The sequence below is a fragment of the Pantherophis guttatus genome, chromosome 11, assembly GCF_059756535.1.
Source record: "Pantherophis guttatus breed Tessera chromosome 11, ASM5975653v1, whole genome shotgun sequence".
In the NCBI taxonomy this organism is placed as follows: Eukaryota; Metazoa; Chordata; class Lepidosauria; order Squamata; family Colubridae; genus Pantherophis; species Pantherophis guttatus.
Genome location: NC_142073.1, coordinates 26,566,954 through 26,589,333, shown reverse-complemented (window position 1 = coordinate 26,589,333; position 22,380 = coordinate 26,566,954). Strand labels below are relative to the sequence as shown.

At 44.7% G+C, this 22,380-nt stretch overlaps 1 protein-coding gene across 6 annotated transcripts in view; it reads left to right on the top strand.

The window, feature by feature from the left end:
• Window positions 1-22,380, top strand: part of HYDIN (HYDIN axonemal central pair apparatus protein) — a 416,706-nt gene that overhangs the window by 277,012 nt on the left and 117,314 nt on the right. For all 6 annotated transcript variants that reach the window (XM_087877179.1, XM_087877178.1, XM_034425679.3 and 3 more), the window contains 3 exons: window positions 6,975-7,148; window positions 15,979-16,253; window positions 17,635-17,772. In XM_087877179.1, coding sequence (XP_087733305.1) covers window positions 6,975-7,148; window positions 15,979-16,253; window positions 17,635-17,772 — 587 coding nt within the window. The remainder of the gene's footprint in view (window positions 1-6,974; window positions 7,149-15,978; window positions 16,254-17,634; window positions 17,773-22,380) is intronic.

Here is a 22,380-nt window from a genome sequence, read left to right as displayed (position 1 = left end):
CACTGTTATCTAAAATATCTTGATAGGTGACCATTTTCTCCCTACTTATCATATTCGGATGGATCAGTGCCTCCATTGTAGATATCCATTTTGGGTATTTTAAGTAATGTTTATGCCTGATTTCTTTCCATGTCTTCATTAATGTATCTCTAATTTTATGTTGGTGGAAACATATCCCTGTCCCTTTTCCTTTGTCCCAGAGGTACGCATGCCAACCTCTCAATAGGTCGTGCCCTTCCAGTTGTAAAATTCTCTTGTCTCTTAATAAGGCCCACTCTCGTAGCCATACTAAGTTGCCCGCTTTGTGGTATAGTTCCCAAACTGGGAGTCCGAATCCGCCCTTATTCTTTTTTTTCCTGCAAGGACCGTAATGCAATTCTCGGTTTTTTCCCTCCCCAGATAAAATTCCTTACTATCCCATTTAAGTCCGAAAAATATTTTCTGTCAATACTAACAGGAGTGGTTTGAAATAAATATAGTAATTTGGGGAGAACACTCATCTTAACAGTGGCTATCCTACCAAGGAACGATATTTGCAGTTTCCCCCACCTATCCAAATCTTGCTTTATCTTTGTCAGTAAGGGTTTATAGTTATCCTCCTTTAAGGTTGAGCATCTGGCAGTAATCCAAATCCCTAAATATTTTATCTTCTTAACTATTTGGATACCCAAATTATTTGCTAGTGTTTCCTGTTCTCTTATTGGAATATTTTTTGTTAACATTTTAGTTTTTGTCATATTAAATTTGAATCCTGATAGCTTCCTGTATTCATCTAATTCTTTCAATACTTTTGGCCCTGTTGTTGACGGGTCCTCCATTATCAACACTACATCGTCGTCAAAAGCTTGAATCTTAAAGGTTTCATTCCTAATTTCCAAACCCCGTATCTCATTATTTTGCCTAATTTTCCTTAACAGTACCTCCAGGGCTAATATAAATAAGAGTGGAGAAAGTGGACAGCCTTGTCTCACCCCTTTACCAATCCGGAAGGTTTTAGTTATATCCCCATTCAGTATGATATTTGCGCTCTGTTTATCATAAATTGCTTTTATCGCATTCTCGAAATACCCCCCGAAATTCATTCTTTGGATTTGCTGGATCATAAATCCCCAATTTAAATTGTCAAAAGCCTTCTGAGCATCGAGGAAGGCCATGGCCAGCTGTTTCTCGGAGTGTATTTCGTAATACTCCAGCACATCCATACACTCTCATATTAGACCTAATCTGTCTACCGGGGAGGAACCCGTTTTGATCATCAGTCTCTTTCATTCAGCACCAAGCAGTTCGACTCCCAGCCTTACACCTTAGCCCAGTCTGGCTTGGCTGGGGGCTCCCTCCACCTCGGGGCACAAGCGACCCAGCAACCAGCCCTACTGAGCCAGCCCAGCCATGGAATGCAGGGCCCACCACAGGGATTCTGGAATCTGCCTGCCCCACAGCACAACCTGGGTTTGGGTTGCCACCAGCAAGTCAAATCTCTCCCGGGTGGGCTTTCTACCCAGGGCAAGGATGGGTACAATGCCAGTGGACACCAGCCCCAATCCAGCTGCTGGTGCTGTTCCAACAACTTGATCCCTTCCAGCAGCCAGCTGTTGTGCCATAGCAAGCTCCTGTCCAGCTGCAGCCATACCTGCAATCTCAAGCCGCGGTCCCTCAACAGGTTCAGGCTCAACAACAGGTGCCAGTGGTTCCGCAGCAGGTCCCAGTCCAGCACCAAGTGCCTGGCCAGACAACTGTGCCAGACCAGCCGCTGGTCCTGCCAGCCGCTCCTCCCCCACGGTTTTGGGCGATGTTCATTGGGACTCCTGGGAAGTTGGCGTATTTCCTCAACTGTGTCTGGGCCCACATCTGATTGGGAATTGATTTCCGCCATTGCAGATGGCATGAACAAAGGAGAGGATAACAGAGCTTCACGACAAGGAGGCCCCTGAGCTAGAAGACACTGATGAATTTGTCCAACAGATGCAGGTCAGATTCAACATTGTTGCCCAGCAAGTGGAAGCTGAAACCCAAATTAAAGCACTGAAGCAAGCTGACAGGCCCGCAAAAGAATTAATATCGGAGTTTCGGAGGCTGGCCAGGAAATTGCAAGATTGGCCAGAGTGCCTAATGGTGCACACCTTCAAAGAGGCCCTGGACCCAGACCTCAGGCAAGCCTGCAGCATTAGAGGAGTACCGGACTGGATACAGTCGTGGTACAACGCTGCCATCATTCTGGACTTGGAGTTTCACCCTCACAGGAAACCAGCTATGGATAAACCAGCCAGGAGACCGTTTGGACGCCAGACCCAGACGAAGAAGCTCGAGGAGCCCCCTCCCACACCATCTGACACTGTCAAATGCTACCAGTGTGGTCAGCACAGGCACTGGGCCTTGGAATGCCTGGCTCCAACTCCCATTCCCCAAACCAGGTCTCCTGCCTGAGCCCAAGCAAAGAAAACCCTGTAGAAACTGCTGGACAAAGGATGGAGCATCAAACAGGCTGCAGAAGTCCCACTCCTTCCCAATGAAGCAGAAGGAACTTTGGCCAATGAATCTCCTCCAGTCTCTGTGGGGGAGAGCAGTGGCAACGATGACCCAATAGTAAATGGAGCCATCCGCCCCTTTGCCCTCAAAATTAAGTTGGCAGTCCCAGAGACGGTGGTCCAAGGGGAAGTAGAAGCCATCATAGACACTGATTGCACCGGTTGATGTCTAATCAGTCTCCCCATAGTTGAGCAGTTGGGCATACACACGAGGCCCCTTTTATACCCCATCAGCTTTGAACACATGGGACACTAATTGGTGGGGCCCCTGCCACCTTGGCCACGGAGCTCATCTGACTAGAGATGGGGCACCATCAAGAACTCCTCTGGTTTGTGGTTGCCCCAAAGATGACTGACTCAGTCATATTGGGACTCTCATGGCTCAATAAGTGGGGGCCCACAATCTCCTAGGATGGCAGCTGTAGGAAGCTAATCATTGGCTTTGGGCCATTGCCACCTGTAAGGCAGGACCACCTCCTAGAAGCCACCAACCCAGAGGAGGCTATCGCACCAGAAACTGCAGCCCTGGGCCGAGATGCCCTACCTGGCAGCCAGCAAGTGCCAAATGAGTACTGAGACTTATCGGGATTTTAGCAAAGAGGATTGTAACTTTCTCCCCCCTCACCGTTCGACCGACTGTGCAATAGAGTTTGTGCCAGGGGCTAAATTACCCAATTTAAAAATGTACTCCATGACTCCGAAAGAGATGAAGGAATTGAGGAAGTACATAGATGCCAATCTAGAGCGAGGCTTCATCCAGCCCGCGAAATCCAAAGTGGCGGCCCTGGTGCTCTTTAAAGAGAAGGAAGATTGGGGGGGGATCAAGCTTTGCATTGATTTCCATGGGATCAATGCTGTGTGTGTAGAAAACACCTCTCCCCCTTTAGCATGAAAGACATGCTAAACCACTAGTTGAAGGGTAAGGTGTTCACCAAATTGGACTTAAGGGATGCATACTATCGTATAAGAATCAGAGAGGGAGATGAATGGAAAACTGCTTTCAACTGCCCACTCAGCAGCTTCCAATTTAAAGTCATACGATTCAGACTACAAGGGCCCCCTGCCGTGTTCATGCAACTCATTAATGAAGTGCTACATGAGCACCTGTGCCAGGGGGTCCTCGTTTACTTAGATGACATCCTCATATTTGGCGAGACCCTTTTTTTAAAAAAAGCTTTTTATTAATAATACAATTAAAAACATTGGACATGATGTAACGTTTCCGGTTACTTCTTCCTCTGAGGGGGTTTCTTTATTTTTCCAGTTTTGTGCAAAGGCCAATCTTGCTCCCCTTAGAATATGTAACATTAAGTATATTGTTTCCTTATTGTATTTATCTATTGTAATACCTAGTAAGAAAAGTTCTGGCTTTAATTCTATATTTTGCATTAGCATTTCCTCCAGCCATTGCTTTATCCGGTGCCAAAATCTCTGGTTTTCGGGCATTCCCACCAGATATGATAAAAGGTCCCTAACACTACCTCACATTTCCAACACATTCTACATTCTACCTTTGAGTCTTCAGGCTTCAGGCCTGCAACACGTTCTACTGTGGGAAAATGGGAGGGGGGATTGTATAGAGTGAAGAGGATATGTAGTCAAAATAAAATTCTTTCTAGAAAGTCAAGGGTGTTGTGACTTGCAGCTGTGCTGAGAAGAATGAGGTATTGTCTGTTAAGCAGGGTACTTGATTAGTTCATGTGGTGGACATGTGGGTGAAGGGCAAGGACTTGAACTTTCTTTTGGGTAAGGAAAACCCGGAAGCCTTCAGATTCGGGTTTTCCCAGATGTGCCAATATGACATCTCTAATAAAAATTAGTTTTGAGGAATGTCAAGCCTTAGAGTTTGATTTCGTTGGGGTATTACTTGGAACCCTGACACCTCTCCCTCAACCAGTCCATTGTTTGGCCTCCAAACACGGTGGAGTAGCTCCATTCCCCCTATTTGTCCTCTGACTGGTGCCTCCTGCCACTTCGATGACTGGCTGCCATATAGGGACAGGGTGGGCATTGATCTCCCAGTACCTGTGGTCATCGACAAACGCTGCCACCACTCCTGCACCAGAGCCACCCTCTGACTTGCTTCTCCTGCCAATGTCAAAGGCTCTTGGCTGAGTTGATCCACTCCTTTGGACGCATGCCCAAGGCAGGGGGGGTCGACTGGCACTGCCAAGGCCTCCAAGACAGGCTCTTCCAGCACTGCAGCCTCTGCTCCTGCTCCAGCCTCTGACTCCTCATCCATCTCCCTCAGTGAGCCCTCTCAGGGCAGAGATATTAGCTGAGGTAATGAGAATGCAAGGAATGCAGGGAGCACAAACTTCTTGTCATGTTAGGTGTCCCACGTAAGAAAAGCCAGCAACACAAGTTAATGTTAGATTGTATATCTGGAAACGCAGACCCAGCATGAAGCAACCATCCAAAAGGAATCAAAGTTTGTGCTATTGTGGTTAGCTTACCCACCTCCTTATATTGTGACCTCTCCTGTATGTATACCCCACCCCTCCCACGACCACTTAGACAGCCTCCACAGTCCCGCCATGCCCCTAGCCGCCCATCCTGGCTTATCCTGCTCGGTTTCCTGCTGTCACCCACGCTCTGATGATCAGCTGTTTTCCCAATCCAACAAACAGCTGTTTTTCACTGAGCTGGGTACAGCCAGGGTTCCGCTACCGAGTCGGCAGCTCCGTGGATGCAGGAGCGGTCAGCCAGTCAAAGTCCGGGGCTCCCTAGCCAGGCGGCAGCCAGTGGACAATGGAGCAAAGCGATGCAGGTCTCTCGGGTGGCAGCTCCACGGCGGCCTAGCCGTTGCGGGCTGTATGCATGCATCCACTCCTCCCCAGCCCGAATAGTGGCCCTGGCCCATCTGGCAGTCCGAGGCTGACAGGAAGATTGGCATTTGGGTGGGGAAGTGAGCTGGAGTGAAGATGGCCTGTGTGAACAAAAAGAGAGGGATGCTCTCATGATCTACTGCACAGCTGAATGCAGTTGTTTATACACAACTGTCAACTGTCCCAGAATACCAGATGGACGAAAACATCTGAAGATGTGTCCCACATGACACCATATGGGATAGGGATTGGACATTCAGCCTGGGTCCTTGGGGGGAGGGATTTGGGGAAACTTTCAATTACCTTTCAACTTTCGCACCTTTTGGCTCAGATCTTGCTTTTCTTTTGTTGCTATCATTTCAAACTCAGTAAAAGTACCTCTTCTCTACAAACATGGAGTTGGGGGTTTCTTTCTTGGGTTCTGAATGGAGGCACGCCTGACTTTCTTGGAAATATCAGCCAAATCAACAGGTATGTAGAGATAAACAACATTCACACACCATGAAAAAGACCATGAAAAAGCTAAAGAGAAAACAAAAGATGAGAACAACACCTTACCAGCAATCAATGCCCAGATAAATGGGGATTGGACCAGGATTAAACCAGGGGTGAAATCTGAATTTTTTCCCTACCGGTTCTGTGGGCGTGACTTGGTGAGGGGTGTCCTGTGACTGAGTGAACGTGGCCAACTCGATGTCACTCACAGCCACACCCACTCAGTCACAAGACCCCCTCCCACCAAGCCATGCCCACAGAACCCAGTAGGAAAACTTTTTAAATTTCTATTCTGCCGGCATGTCCTTACCTTTCTCCCACAGCTCCGCCCACCCGCCCCATTCCCTGGAGTCTGTCCTTGCTGCGGAGCCGCTGCCTGCTCGCCCTTTGCCATGCGGCTCCGCCCACCTGCCCCATTCCCCAGACACCCAACCTGCCGCTGATGAGTGAATTAAATAAACGGTGTGCACTTGCGCAGCCGGCGTGTGGACCAGAGCGGTTCATTCAAGAAGGAGAGTGAGTGACTCCGGTAACTTTTGGCTGCTTGCCTTCCCTGACAGCCAGCCACGGGAGAAAGGTGAGCAGAAGGATACACCGCATGGCGAAGGGCGAGCAGGCAGCGGCTCCGTGGCAAGGCCGGAGTCGGGGAATTGGGCAGGTGGGCGGAGCCTCCAGCTGCCATTGCTACTGGTTCTCCGAACCACCAGCCATCATCACTACCTACTCACCCGAGCCGGTCCGAACCGGGAGCATTTCACCCCTGGATTAAACCATTACTTTTAGTTTTATATTGTATTTTGCTTTTTTATGCATTACCAGTGGAGGGATGCTCCCGGTTCTGTCCAGTTTTATAGAATTGGTAGTAAAACCGGTGGGAGGCTCCGCCGACCCAGCACGACATCATAATTGGTGATCTGCGCATGTCTGCGCATCATCCCGCTGTGAACTGGTAGTAAAGATAAGTGGAACCCACTCCTGATTGTTACCTTCTAAGATTCATCATTTTAAAATGGGTAACCATGTGATTAAATACATTAATAACACATAGCCAAGATGTAAATGACTGGTGGCAAAAGAATCCAGATGTGTTTGTGTTTGTGAACTTCTGTATCTTCCATTCCCCCAGGGAAGACTAGTGCTGCTGTAGTCCTGGCCAAACACTACAGTGCAGCTTGCTTGTCCATTGACTCGGTGGTCCTGGAAGCCATCTCAGATGGGAGCAGTTCAGCAGGGCTTCGTGCACGTGAACTCTGCATCCAAGCTGCTATTGAGCAGGCCCAGCGAGAGAACGAGGATGGTGGTAAGCAAGTCAATGAGTTCTGGGGAGTCCAGCATTACCGCATGTTTCCAAAGAAGCCTTGCTTTCCTCCCCTCTAACCTCTTCTTGGTCCAAATTTAATACTTCTCTGGGTCACTTTGTCTGTGGTTTTGGCTTCTCTCAAGAAGCTTGTCAATTTTCAGAATCAACTTTTGCTAGACTCTTGAATTCTAGAGATGTGTTCCAGTTTCCTTAGGTGCAATCCTTTCCTCCAGTTTGAAATTCCAAATAAAGTGGGAAAATAGAGAAGCTGCAAAATACAGCTGTTCCAGAGTTCAGATAATTATGTACTGAAAATGGCTCTCCTAAAAACTGATCTAATGATCACAGCAGAAAGAAAAGCCAGTGGGGGGAATGGCTCTTTGTAAATCTCTTCCTCCAGGCAAGGAGAAGACTTGAGATCAACCACAAGTGCTCCATACAGTTGCTCCTCACAAGGAGACTGCAAGACAGCAGTTTCTTAGAGCTCTGGGAGATGAGGAAATAGCTGTCTTGCTCAAGCCACAGTCTGCTCCTTCAAAGGACTCTGGGTCCACATGCTCCGTTTTCTTTTCTTTTTTTTTAATTTTATTTATTTCTTTACAACAAAATATTTATTCACACACAGATCGCGACGGGAGCTTTACAGAATATATTAACTTCAGTCAAGATATACAAATAAAAAATAAAATCTACACTAACCTTATCCTTTTTTTTATTCTATTATTCAACCAAGTATACCATTGGTCCCAACATTGAAATATACGGAGTCCTTTTGATCTCTCAAAATTTTTGTTAACCTGTCAGCTTCCGCATATTCGATAATTTTTCCCAGAATCAAATCTTCAGCCGTTAGGTCTTTCCCCTTCCAATGTTGAGCAAAACATATTCCTGCTACGGTTGTGATATATGTAATCAGACACCATATATTCGTGCCTATCTTATCTGGCCTAATATTTAATAGATAATATTCTGGTTTCAATTGTAATTTATATCCCGTGATTTCTAATATCCACCTCTGTATAAATCTCCAAAATTCGATTGCCTTAGGGCAGGTCCACCATACATGATAATAAGTACCTATCTCCCCACACTTCCAACAATTTGGGGAGAGTCCTGGAAACATTTTGGCTAATCGAGCAGGAGGGAGATGCCATCTATACACCATGTTATACAAGTTTTCTTTGTAAGTGGTTGCCATCAGAAATTTCAATTGTTTCGTCCAAATTTCTTCCCATTTTATCAATTCAATCGAGTAACCAATATTTCTCCCCCAGGCAATCATTGAGTCTTCAACAATCTCATCCCCTATCCAATAAGTTACTAAGAATTTATAGATCTTAGATAATATTCTTTCCTCCTTTCCTAATATAATACTTCCTATTTCTTGCTGGGTCATGTCTATACCACTTTTTTCCTTGTCTTTCTTATATTTAGAGCTGATCTGGGCATAGGACCACCAATCCAATTTTATTCTTCTTCTTTTTTTTTTGAAAAGAAGTTTTTATTATTATTTTTTAAATCAAACAAATAACATTTTCACTTGTCTATTTAAACATTTATAAACCCAACCTTCCACCCCCCCTTCGCACCCCCCTCCCCCAACTTCCCAGAAGAAAAACAGGGTATAAATTTTACCAAACATAAGCTAAAATATGCTAAATTAATGCAAGACTTAAAACTCCCTAGACCCCTTAACTCCCCTTCTACAGATTATTCATCAACCTCCCTTTAAACTCAAAATAACGTATAATCCTTTAAGCCTAAAAATTTTAAAAACATCGTAATACATCTTTAAAATATTCTTAGTTCATTTACTTAATCATTTTACTCCCTCCTACTTTTACTCTCAAAGTTCAAATATTTTTTCTTAAACCTTAATTAATCATTAATTGAGTTCTTAATTCATTTACTTAATCATTGTAATTAGTCATCAATTATTAGACCAAAAAAAAAAATTAATCTTCCATTCTTCCTTTCTTTCTATATTTTTTCCAATCTTCCTTCCTCCCTCTTACTTTCAAATCCAGCAGCTTAAGTCCAGTCTCTAAGCACAAATCTATTAACAAGCACTTAGCTTTCACTTTTCCAGCCACAATGAAGACGCCATTTCCTCCTCCAGCTCAGCAAAATCAAATAGAAACACTGTATCCTAGGAGTTAAGCAACATACTTGCAAAGGCTTGTTCGCCTGCCTCCGTTCTGTCTGCTTTTTGGAATCAATTAATCTCCTTGTTGAGAGCAGAGTCGGTCGCCAGCGTCTGGCTCCATTTAAAACGGAGTCGCCACGGATCTGGAGCTTCAGTGGGCTGAACGGGGAGCTCTCACCCTCCAAGCCCCTGGAATTGCTCCAGGGGCTCCCGGGGAGCTCTACCCTCGCCCACCGGCTCTTCTCTCCTTCTTCTCCCGAAGGAGAGATTTTTGAGCCGTTTGACAGCTGATTAGCGCTGTCAGAACAGCTCCAATGGAATTGCGGGGCTGGTGGTCCGAAAAGACCGTCCGCGACGCCGGTGGTGCCAACCGGAAGCCTCCATCCAGTTTTATTCTTGAAGCTCTAACTCAGTTCTTGTTTTTAAGCAGCCTTGGGCATACAACAGTTCCCGATAGGTTAGGTGTTTTTCTCTATTATAAAGCGAACTATATGTTGTAGCTTCTAACGGGACCAACCAAGAAGGAGTTGAAAAGTAGTGTTTACCGTTAACTTTCCTCCATGTATCAATTAGAGTATTCCTTACATAATGTCCTGCAAAACTCATATGTTTTTTAACCTTATCTTGCCAAAGAAAATAGTGCCAACCCTGTTGTAACCCCGAATCTTCCAGAATCAACAACCATCTTCTTCTCAGCAGGATCCATTCCCTTACCCAAATTAAATTTGCAGCCTGATAATAATATTCCCATTTTGGTAAGCCAAATCCCCCTCTTTCTTTCACCTCTTGAAGCATTTTAAGTTTAATTCTGGGCTTTTTATTTTGCCAGATAAATTTAAGAACACATTGATTTAACTTTTTGAAAAAAAGACTATTGTCTAGTCTAGCTGGTGCTGTATAAAATAAATATGTCCATTATAATCGCGATCCTACCTAATAAAGACGTCTGAAGGTTCTTCCATTTCTCTAAATCCTGTTCTGTTCGTTGGAGTAATTTCAAATAATTATCTTCTTTAATTGTTGTGCATTTGGCTGATAATATAATACCTAGATATCGTAATTTATTGACAATTTGGAATCCCAAATTCGCTTCTAATTCCTTCCCCTGCTTTATTGACAAATTTTTAATAATAACCTTAGTTTTTTCCTTGTTTACTTTTAAACCTGCTACATTTCCATATTTTCCTAATTCATTAATCAAATTCGGACCCGATAAAATGGGGTCTTCCAATATAAATACTAGGTCACCAGCGTATGCTTGTACCTTATATTGTTGGTTTTTAATATGCAATCCTTTTATCCCCGAATTACGCCTAATTTCCCTTAATAAAGGTTCTAATGTTAAAATAAATAGCAACGGAGAAAGCGGGCACCCCTGTCTAGTTCCTTTCTCAATGCAGATTTGTTCAGAAACATCTCCATTAATTAGAATTTTAGCAGACTGCTTCGAATAAATTGAACGAATTGCCTGAATAAACCTTTCCCCAAATTGCATATGTTGTAATAAACCCACTAAAAAACTCCAACTCACTCGATCAAAGGCCTTTTGCGCATCCACAAAGACCAAAGCCAATTGTTTATCAATATGGGTTTCATAATGTTCCAAGATGTTCAAAATTATTCTCACGTTATCTCTAATCTGCCTACAAGGTAGGAAACCATTTTGATCTTCATGTATAAATTGACTTAGGAAACCTTTTAGCCTTTCTGCTAGCACTGCTGCAAATAATTTGTAATCTGCATTAAGAAGCAAAACAGGTCTATAATTCTGGATCAGGGATAAGTCACTGCTTTCCTTCGGCAAGAGGGTTATTAATGCTTCTGACCAGGAATTTGGAATCTGTCCCTCCCAGATTACCCCATTAAATAGTTCTGTCATATAAGGGCTTAAGACTTCCCAAAGTGCCTTGTAATATTCTATTGGGAGGTCATCTGTACCGGGAGTCTTTCCTGTTTTTTGTTTTCCCATAACCCTTTCAATTTCCCCTTCGGTTATCTCCCTGTCCAGTATTTCCCTAGACATGTCCGATATTTTGGGTAGATCAGAGTCTTCTAAATATTTTTTTATTTCCTGCTCAGACTTATCCTCTTTTCTATATAGATCGGAATAAAATTCCTACGCTTTTCTTTTCTTCCTTTCTTCCCCTGTAATCCATTCACCATTCCCATCTCTCAAGTTATGAATTCTACTCCTTTCCTTTTCTTTTTTTAATTGGTATGTAAGCCATCTTCCCTGTTTATTTGCGTTTTCAAATTGCCGTTGTTTCATCCACCTAATTTTTTTTTCTAAGTCCTCTTGGTCTAATAAGTTAATTTGATGTCATACTAATTTCAAATTCATATTGAGTTCTCTATTGTTTGGGTCCTGTTACAACATAGCCTCACTTTTGGTCAAGTCTTTTAATAATTTATCTCGTTTAGCCCTCTCCTTCTTCCGTTTCCCCGCTATATAGTTTATCACTAAACCCCGAAATACTGCTTTAGCTGTTTCCCAAACATTTAAAAAGTTCACATCTTCCTTATTATTTTCCTGAAAGAAAAAGCCCATCTCCTTCTTTAAATAACTTAAGAATTGTTCATCTTTGAGGACCCTTATATCCATTCTCCACCTGGGCCTTGTTTTCAAGCCTCCCCATGTTATCCATAATGGATTATGGTCTGCCCACTCATTGATGCCTATTTCTACTTTCTGTGTTCCCTGCCTCAGTTCCCTCAACATGCTCCGTTTTCTAATCACTGTCTGAAATTGTTAACCGATTTTTAGCTATTCGGAACTTTGGGATGAAAGTTAACAGCACCAGGTGAATCTGAAGTGGCAGATTGACAATAAAGGCAACTAAACTCAAGTATTTCAGGATGATTCTGCTAGAATGCTAAGAAAAAAGGAAAATACTTGTGCTTCTCATAGCTCAAGCAAATCAAACAGAAGATGGAAAATTCCATTTGTTGTGAAAGTCTTCTTGAAAATAAAAAATCAGAATGATTAAAAAGGCCTTTTAGATGTAAAATTAACTTTGCTGGCCTCATGGAACTTCCTAATACTAAGAAGGGTGCTAGAGATGAAAATGAAAAACCTGGTACAGCTACAGTATTAAAATAAAACCAAAATGGAAAAGACAACATTAAACTCACTAAGTGCAAATGAACTTAACTTGCCTCATAAACAAAAGCAAAATTTTAGTAAAATATTCAAAACCAATTTTCCTTGTCTACAAAAACACTTATAAAACAAAACCATGCTAATTTATTGAAACTAGACCAGGAATATATAGCATTGGGAAAGACAAAAAAAAAATGGAATAGCAATTTATCTTAAATCACTTTCTGGGGAAGTACCAGAACAAGACCCCCATAAAACATAGGAGGTACCTGGAAAATAGTAAACATATGTCATTATCACTTATTATGATAACTCCTTCCTGGTGGCCCCCTGGCTTTTGAGGGTATTTTGCATGGAACCTGCCTATTAAGCAATCTGCCGTAATATTGTTGGCCTTAATCCACCTCACCTCTGAAATTAGAAATTAGGCCTTTCCATTGCACTAAGTATTGTAGCTTTCCTTTATAATGCCTAGAAACTAAGATTCATTTTATTTCGTAGTGTTTTTCACCTCCCACTATAATTGGTTCTGGGACATCCTTTCCAATTGGCCTTAATTTAGATCCCTGGGCCAGGTTTAGCAAACTGCAATGGAACACTGGGTGCACCCTTCCCAATATTTTGGGTAGTTTCAACTCTACTGTGACCGGGTTAATAATCTTTACAATAGGAAAAAGCCCTATGTATTTGGGACCTAGTTTTCTGCAAGGCTATTTCAGCTTTAAATATTTCATGGACAGGTACATTTTATCTCCCATGTGGAATTCCCCTTCGGGAGTTAGTTTCTTATCGGCTTGCTGTTTCTGACTCTCCCTTGCTTTAGCTAGGGCCTTCTTTACATTACTCCACACACTTTGGAGAGAATCCACCAGCTCTGTTAGGGTCCTGAGGAGGTGGGGTCCTGTACCTATGGCATAGGTACAGATTCCACGCTGGTAGCTATCTTGGAAGGGGTGAGGCCAGTGCTACTATGCGTAGCATTATTGTATGCCACCTCAGCAAATGGCAGTAGTTCTTCCCAATTGCTGATAGTTGACATAGCAAGGTAGGTGTCACTCCACCATGGTGTTAACTCATTCTGTGGCCCCATTCATACTTGGATGGAACGCAGAACTGAGTCCCTGTGACAACCCTATTAGCCTTATGAATTCACGCCAGAACTTTGCCATAAACTGGATTCCTCAGTTCGAGATGATGTGTTTTGGCACTCAGTGCTGTCAATAGATGTGCTGCAGGAATATCTTGGCCAGCCTCTGGGCTGATGGGAGGCTCAGGCAGTCTACAAACTGAGCTTGTTTAGAAAACAAATCAACTACAGTCCAGATTACAGTGTTTTCCCCACTTTATGGGAATTCTACTATGAAGTCCATAGCTATTTCTTCCCAAGGCCGGGTTGGCTCAGCTACTTGCTGTAATAATCCTGGAGTCTTCCCTGGTCACTGTTTCATGGAAGCACACACAGCGCAGCTTTTTACATAACTCTTGATGTCCTTTTTCATCCTTGACCACCAGAACTGCCACTTGTCAGATATATTAAGTCGAAGTGGCTGGCTTGTTTAGCATCATGGCTTCATTGTAAGTCTTGTTTTTGTAGGCTGTTGGGAATGTTTTCCCCCTCCTCCCTGATCTTCAATAGTTCTGTGATCAGCAAGGTGATTTTTGCAAAGGAGGGGATGAATTGTCTATACAAATTGGTGAAGCCCAGGAAACTTAGCAACTGTTTATGGGTCCATGGGTCTTGCCACTCTAAAATGGCTTTTACTTTTCCTGGGTCCATCTCAGGGGTGAAATGCTACTGGTTTGGGCTGTTTCGCCCGAACTGGTAGTAAAAAATGCTACTGTTTCACCGAATTGGTAGTAAAAAATGTTTTTAAAAAGTTCCGATGATCAGCTGAGCGACGCACGATTGTCGGAACTTTTTTTTTTTTAACTTTTAAGCATTTTTTTTACTACTGGTTCTGGTAATTAAAAAATGCTTAAAAACTTTTAAAAAAAAGTTCCAACAATCAGCTGAGCGACACGCGATTATCGGAACTTTTTTTTTTTTTTTTTTTTTTTACTTTTTAAGCATTTTTTTACTACCGGTTCCGGAGAAACAAAGCACTTAGCTGCTCCCCCTTTTCACTCACCCTGAGCTTCCTACTGCGGATTTTCACACCTTGCTTCATATGCCTGGGATCGTCGCCCTTGTCTTCTTCTTCCTCCTCCTCCTCTCCATCTTCCAAATGGAAAAACGCCAGGAGCAAGTGCAAAAAGAAGTCCGTGCTTGCTCCTGGCGTTTTTCCATTTGCAGGAAACTTTTGTACCTGTGAAGGCAAGTCTGGCTTCCTGCGCTGCTCACTAAAAACCTCACCAGTACCGCTGTGCACATGGTGTGTGTGTGTGTGTGTCTTTGCTTCTCGTCTTTCACAGCAGCCCGTGCCCGATGTCCTGTCCCTGGCCGGCTGAACCTGAGTTGGGGAATTTACCCCTTCTGGCCTTGCCCCCAGATCATACTCTTTGGGCAGTGGGTCCGCTCGGGGGAGCTGCCTTGGGAGTTGTGTGGTGTGATGGCTGATTTCTGCTGCTCTTAAAGGCCCCGGAGCAGATCTGGGCGCTGCCATTCCGAGCCTGCCAGGGGCAACCACCGCCTCACCTGTTGCGCCGCCTGGGCAAGCCGGTCGGGGGTCTCTGGGGCAGGGCGAGGTGCCTTTAAGATGAGCAGCTGGGGATGGGACGTCAGGCATGGGCTGCTGCGAAAGACCAGGAGCAAAGACACACACACACACAGGCTTGAAATGGCAGTGCCCAGAGCCGCTTGGGGGCAGTGGGTTGCTCAGGGGAGCCGCCTTGGGGGGGTCACGCAGTGCGATGGCTGATTTCCGCTGCTCTTAAAGGCCCGATGTCCCCTCCCCGGCCACTCATCTTAAAGACGCCTCGCCCCACCCCCGCCGCCCCGGGAAGAAGAGTGGGTGCCTCAGCAAAGAACCCCTGGTTCTTTGGCAAGTTGAGAAGCAATAATGGTTGCAACAGCATAAGCATGCTTCAAACTTGACAATCCTCCTTTGGTGGAGATGTGGCATCTTCTTGAGGGGATTTTTTGATGGAGCCAGCTAAGTGTCAGGATTGTATGTTGATTCTGAGGCTTCAGCAGTTCAGAGGGTTGCTAAAGCAGAGTGGGGGCAAATTAAAAGCTTTTTTATGTGTCCCCATTTCTTAAACACTTCATTCATTTTTAAATTGAAGGGAAGATTCACAGCTAAGTATTTATGTGTAGCCAAAATCTGAAAACTCTACGTTCATCAGTTCATTTGAAGGGGATATTAGAGTCAGGTGGTTCAATCCATAGGGTGAATGTGTGTGTGTGTGGGGGGTCCTTCCTTCTTTAAAGCACAAAAATATGGGTCAATAATAAAGTGATGTGGAAGTGGGTCATGGCTGCAACAGGGCATTTCTTTCAGAGGAGATTTGTTTTTTTCAGGGGAGTTGCAAAATAAGAAATAAAAACCTAATTAATACTTTTCCTGCCTGTCAACAAGGAAGAAAACCTTTTCTTGCGCTTCTCCTCCTAGCCTTGTTCCTCCCCTCCCCACTTTTCCTCCAAGGCACAGAGGGGCAGCCGGCCCTCGCTCTGGGCACCCGGCTGAGCACCGAGGCTTTGGCCAAGCACACCTCGAATGGCAGCCAGCAGAGCTCCGAGTCCAAGACAGGGGCCCTCTCCAACGTCTCCCGGGGCTACCGAGGAAGCACCGCCACGGCCAAAGGCAAGCTAGAAAGCCACCTGTCCCTGAAACAGCAGCAGCAGCAGCAGCAGCAGCAGCAACAGCAACAGCAACAGCAACAACAGCAGCAACAGCAGCTGGATCAGCCTGGATCCCAGGTGAAAATTCATCAGGCCCAGGCCCATGGACAAGTAGTCCTCACTTACTGACTATTGGACCAGCAACTCCATCGAGAACTGGCACGGTCATTAAATGAATCTCTGGGGGCTTATTGAGCATGACATCCTGTGACTGTGCCTTAACCCTTCTTTCCAGCTTCTCCACTGACTTCACTTCTTTGAGGCACTGTTGGGAATGAGCCCCAGTTGCCATATGCCTGAAGCACAATCAAGTGAATGCAGATATGCTGCACCCTCAACAAGTTTGAAGCCTGGTCGTAAGTTTCATTCAGCACCATTGTAACTTCAAATGGTTGCTGAATGAGTAGTCAGTAAGCAAGGTCTGCCTGTATGACAGTTCACCAAGTAGTAGAATACCTCCAAATACCAGCTCTTAGTTGAAACTGCATCTTCTTTTCCCCCCATTTGAAATGGATAGTCAGGTCAGTTGTGCTTAAGAATTAAAGTGCTGGTTGACAGTCTGAATGACATCTAAATACCGACAATGACTTTGTAGAAGTTTTCTTTAATTCACCTATCAGGTGATTGGATCCTGGTTTAGTCTTCTTTCTAAATTCCTTTCTGACTTTTCTGGGACTCCTTACTATATCTGATATATAATGTCTGCCAGTGAGAGGTACTTTACATTCATTTCCATCTGTCCATTGGGGTCCTCTAGCAGACCAACACAGAAAACTTTTGAAAAACTTCAAAGTCTTCCAGGAAAATCAGCAAGTCTGGTCAACCTTATTCTTTGCGGGTGCCTCTTAATTTAGATTTCAGATTCTTATTTCAGAATTTAATTTCTCAATTCTACATTTGATAGGGAATCATGAAAAGGCATAATTTTTTTAGTCTTTAAAATTTAAATCTATCTTCAAATTTGTGATTTCAAATCCTCTGAGATTGCAATTTCTAACCTGCTTCCTGTCATCCTATTTTCAAATGCTTTCATTGATTTTAAGCCTTTACACTACCTATTCTACTTTCTCCTTTTCTTCGTTTCTGAAAGCAGTAAAAACAATTGGTTAACAGTTTTAATCATTTTTTTCTCCAAATCCTATAATTAATTTTGAAAAGGATATGTTTAATATGCTTAATATCTTCTACATTTGAAGTGATTACAAACACTGTCTTCATCTGTGAGCCCACTTCCGTATTCCTTTCTTTGAGTTTGAGGGCCTTTCTGAAATATTGCTCTTCTATAACCAAAAGAGAAAGAGTAATAAATCATTTCATTAAGATAGCATATTGTAATATATGGCAAAACAGATAATACAGCAAAGTAAAATATTTAGTTGTTAACTACAAAAAGTGAAACGTCCACACTTTTTAATGTTAGTTCCTAACTGGTCTGTTAATTTTCCAACTGCCTTCCCAGGTACCCTCCAGCCCTATTCCCAGTGCCCCTCTCCAGCGACGTCTGAGTGTCAGTGCTAGTGGAGTTGGGGATTATGGTCTGATGAGTTGCGTGCTTCCAGATGAGCTTTTGGTGGAGATTCTTTCAGAGAGGATGCAGGTAATTGCAGCCGAAAGGAGAAATCAAGGGGAGTGTCGGGCATGATAACTCATAGAAATATTTGTAAATTACCAAGTGAACATTTCCAGTTTTTTTAGACATATGGATGCAGCTTTATTTATTTATTATAAATATATTTCCTATTTCATTGCTTTGCTTTACTTAAATGATAGTTGAATGTCTATGGATATTCTCAATCATCCAGGTCATGGTTGTCCCAAAGGTGCTTTTTTAAGAGGCAACTGGACTTTCTGTTTTTTCTTTGAAGACATTTCTCTTCTCATCCAAGAAGCTTCTTCAGCTCTGACTAGATGGTGGGGAATGGAAGGATTTATATTCCTTGCAGACAGCTGGTGATTTGCATTCTTTAATGAGTTGTCAAAGCTACCTGGAGGTTTATCTGTGTCATCAGGGTCACCTGAGTGGTGCAAATGGGTGTGGAGCCTTCTTGGAACTGTTGAAAGGACTGTGTTGTAGATTGGAGATAGATAATGTTGTATCCCTCCCCCTCTGTTGAGAGAGGGCTGGTTGTTCAATTTTGATATAAATAGCCTCTTTAACCTCTCTTTCAATCCAGCGGTCCTCTCTGTCCAAAATGTGGACTTTGCTGACTTCAAAAGAGTGGCCTTTGTGTTTTAAATGCAGATGGACTGCTGAATCTAGTCCTCATGGATTTGTTCTCCTGGGTTGTGCCATGCGTTTATGAAGTGGTTGTTTTTTCCTCCCAATGTACAGATCTGCACATGGTTTACTGCAGAGGTCCTCAAACTTTTTAAACAGGGGGCTGGTTCACGGTCGCTCAGACTGTTAGGGGGGTGGATTATAGTTTGATTTGCCTAATGACTGGCTAGATGATCTGGGTGGGTGTGGCCAATTAAGTCCATTTTGCCAATTTAGCAGTCCATTAAACAATACAGAGCAGTCCCCTTTTCTATTCTTCTTTTTAATACTGCATGAAGTTTTTGCTCTAGGTTTGTTTTTTTTTTATCAGGGGAAAGAGGTTGGCAATGCCTGGAGAAGGAAAGGCATGCTTTCCACATGTCACATGGCTGTATTTAAAGGGCCAGCTAATGTCATTGGTGTTGTGAGATTCATTGGTGAGGTGATAGTGAATGGATGTGCAATGTTCACTGGAGCAGTAACTGCAGTTGGTAAATTGACAGGTGTGGTGAATGTTAATGGAGAAGTCATGGACAAAGGGGTGATTATGGTAATAGGGTGTCCTAAGCTCATTGGGCTGGAGATGTTAACCATGCTCAAAACATTGGCTGGGCTTCTCATATTCATTGCAGCAGCTACAGTGCAAGGAGCTGCTCCTTTGGCACTTGCCTCCCCCCAATTGTTAGCTGCTGCGCCGCTTTTCCAGGGAGGCAGCCACGTCCAGGGAGACAACGTGCCCCTTCATGGATCCCCTGCTTATTCTGTCCTCCAGGCTGACACCCCCTGCCCTGCCTCACCCGCCTCCAGGGCTTGTGCCAGGATGGCCAGGCCCGTCATGCCTATGGCGCCGAAGATGATTTAGCCCTTCCGCCTGGAGCTCCACCCGGGGAGGCAGCAGAAAGCAGCGGCTTGCCACTTTAGTTCCCCCGGCGGACAGAGTGCCCATGAGCTGCAGCCGAGGCCAGTCACTCGGGCGTGCAGCAAAATGAGCAACCAAAGCCTGTCTCCTCCACTGCTGTGCCTGCCACCCCTCCCCTGATTCTTGGAAGAGCCACTTGCTGGCCCTGGGTGCCCGAGGGAAGCACCGGGTGGCCATTTCGAAAGGGATGGGAGCAGTTTATGCTCAAAAACTAAGCAAGCAGGTGGGTTACAGTCTGAGCCTCCTTGGTTGGGGTGCCTCCCTGGGAATTGTTGCTCGGCCTGGCATGAGTGTTTGGAAAAACAGGACAGTGCGGAAAGGGGAAAGGGGAAAGGGAGAGGAGGAGGTGAAGGAGGGGCCTTACCCAAAGGCTATGCTGTAGTTCTTTCGGGTGAGCCATCCTTGCGCAGCTCTCTGGTCCCTGCCCACCCGCTGGCCCACGCCCTATGGCCAAGCGCAGTGGGCGCAGACTGAGTCTTCCTTCCCCGCCTTTGGCCTTACATTTGCGGGCAGCTGTGGTGAGCTTTGCAAACCCTTTGGGGTGGAAGGTAAGGCTGATGGTGCTTGGCCCCCTCTCCCAGCCCGCATCTCCACCCAGACTCTGCAGCGCAGCTGCTGGGGGTGTCAGAGACTATGTGGCTGTGCTGCCGGCCAGTTGGCCCTCATCCATCAGCCTGTGCCCTTCAGCGCAGTGGGTACAGAGCATGTCTCCCTCACCCGCCATCAGCCTTACATTCGTGGGCAGCCACAGGGAGCTTTGCAAGCCCTGCAGACTGGAAGGTAAGGCTGATTGTGCTCAGCCCCCACCTCCAGCTCCCAGCTCCACCCAGACTCACTGCAGCACAAGAACCACGTGGCTGCAGTGCCAAGATTGCCCCTATGCCAGCCGGCGCTCACCCACCTACCCACTGCCCGCGTCCTTCAGCCTTACCTTTGCAGTGAGCAGACTCACGCAAGCTGGAAGATAAGGGCGACGGCTGGAAGAGGGGCGATGTGGGTGGTGCAGACAGCCATGCAAGGAGTGGTTTAGAGTGGTGGGGTGGGTTAGGGGGCAGAGTTGAATCACCACTGTGCGTGGGCCGGATACATTGCGTCGGCAGGCCGTATCTGTCCTGCGGGCCATAGTTTTTGGATCCCTGGTTTACTGCATTGTACTGCATATACCACGTTGCTCTGTTGGTGTCTGGATGTTTTATCCTTGGGGTAGATAAGCTTGTGTGTTCTGTCCTCACTACATGTTAGTTTGTGTGCAGCTTGACATGCAGCTATCCTCCAATAAAACAGACCGTGCATGTTGATCTGAATGCTTTATTAAAAGAACAGGATATGGTGAAACTGGGGAAAATAGGGATACATACAATGAGAACCAAATACAAGATAGACAGTATTGAGTTACTGCTGAACATAACAATTTAAACAAGCAATTTAAATCTCACCAGCGATCTCTGTGTGTGGAATGCAGTGGGGGTTGCTACCAGTTCGCCCCAGTTCGGGCGAACCAGTAGCAGCGGCGGGAGGCTCCTTCCACCCGCCGAACATAATCAAATATGATGCATGAGCGAACCGGTAGCAAAGGTAAGTGAATTCCGTGGTGGAATGGGTTTGTCCTTGGATAACAATGTGCCACAGATTAATATAGATTCTTCTTTGCGCTTCTGTTTCTCCAAATGCTAAAGAAAAATGGAGTCTGGCTTCCCAGCATGCACTTGGTTTGAGAGTGCAGGCCGATGGGTAAAAAGGGTCAGTTTCAAACAATATACTTGGTATTTTGTCCCTCCAGCCACTAGATGGGGCTAGAGAGCAACAACAGTATATGTTGGGGCATGACATTCTGCCTTAGTATATTCTTGGGTTTGGACAAATGGTTGTCCAACTTCTTCCTGAAAAATTCCAGTGAAGGAGCACCCAGAACTTCAGAAGGCAAGCCATCCTACTGATTAATTGTTCTCACTGTCAGGAAATTTGTTCCTGATCCTAGGTTGGATCTCTCTTTAACAATCTTCCACTTGCACTTCTAGTTCTGCCCTCAGGTGCTTTGGAGAATAAGTCAATCCCACTTCTCTGTGACAGCCCCTCAAGTATTGGAAGATTGCAAATGCCAGAGCTCATGAGACTCTCAAGAAGACACTGAACAACAATAATGTACATGGCAGATTGCAAGGAGAAAACCACTATGATCCAAAAAGAATATTGCTTCTCATCAATGTTTTGTGAAAGACAATGTGGATGAGCTAGAGGGCTATTGAAATAATGTTCTGTGGACAGATGAAACCAAAATAGATCTTTTTTGAGTCATGGAGCAAGACAACAGTTCAAAACATACAAGGTATATGACCAAAGAATGATTAAAGCAGAAGGAACTTACGTTTTGCAATGGCCAAGTCAAAGTCCTGAGCTTTTGTTGTTGTTAGTTGCAAAGTCATGTCCGACCCATCACGACCCCATGGACAACGTTCCTCCAGGCCTTCCTGTCCTCTACCATCCTCTGGAGTCCATTTAACTGCTGCTTCAGTGACTCCATCCAGCCACCTCCTTCTCTGTCATCCCCTTCTTCTTTTGCCCTCAATCTTTCCCAGCATTAGGCACTTCTCCAATGAGTCTTTCCTTCTCATTAGCTGGCCAAAATATTTGAACTTCATCTTCAGGACCCGGCCTTCTAAAGAGCAGTCAGGGTTGATTTCCTCTAGGACTGACCGATTTGATCATCTTGCAGTCCAAGGGACGTGTAGGAGTCTTCTCCAGCACCATAGTTCAAAGGCCTCAATTCTTTGGTGCTCAGCCTTTCTTATAGTTCGTTTCTTCCCCATTTATTTGCGATGAATTGAGAGGGCTGGATGCCATGATCTTAGTTTTCTTAATGTTGAGTTTCAAGCCAACTTTTGCACTCTCCTTCTTTACCCGCATCAAGAGGCTCTTTAGTTCCTCTTCACTTTCTGCCATTAGAGTGGTATCATCTGCATATCTCAGGTTGTTGATATTTCACCCGGCAATCTTAATTCCAACTTTTGATTCATCTAGCCCCACCTTTC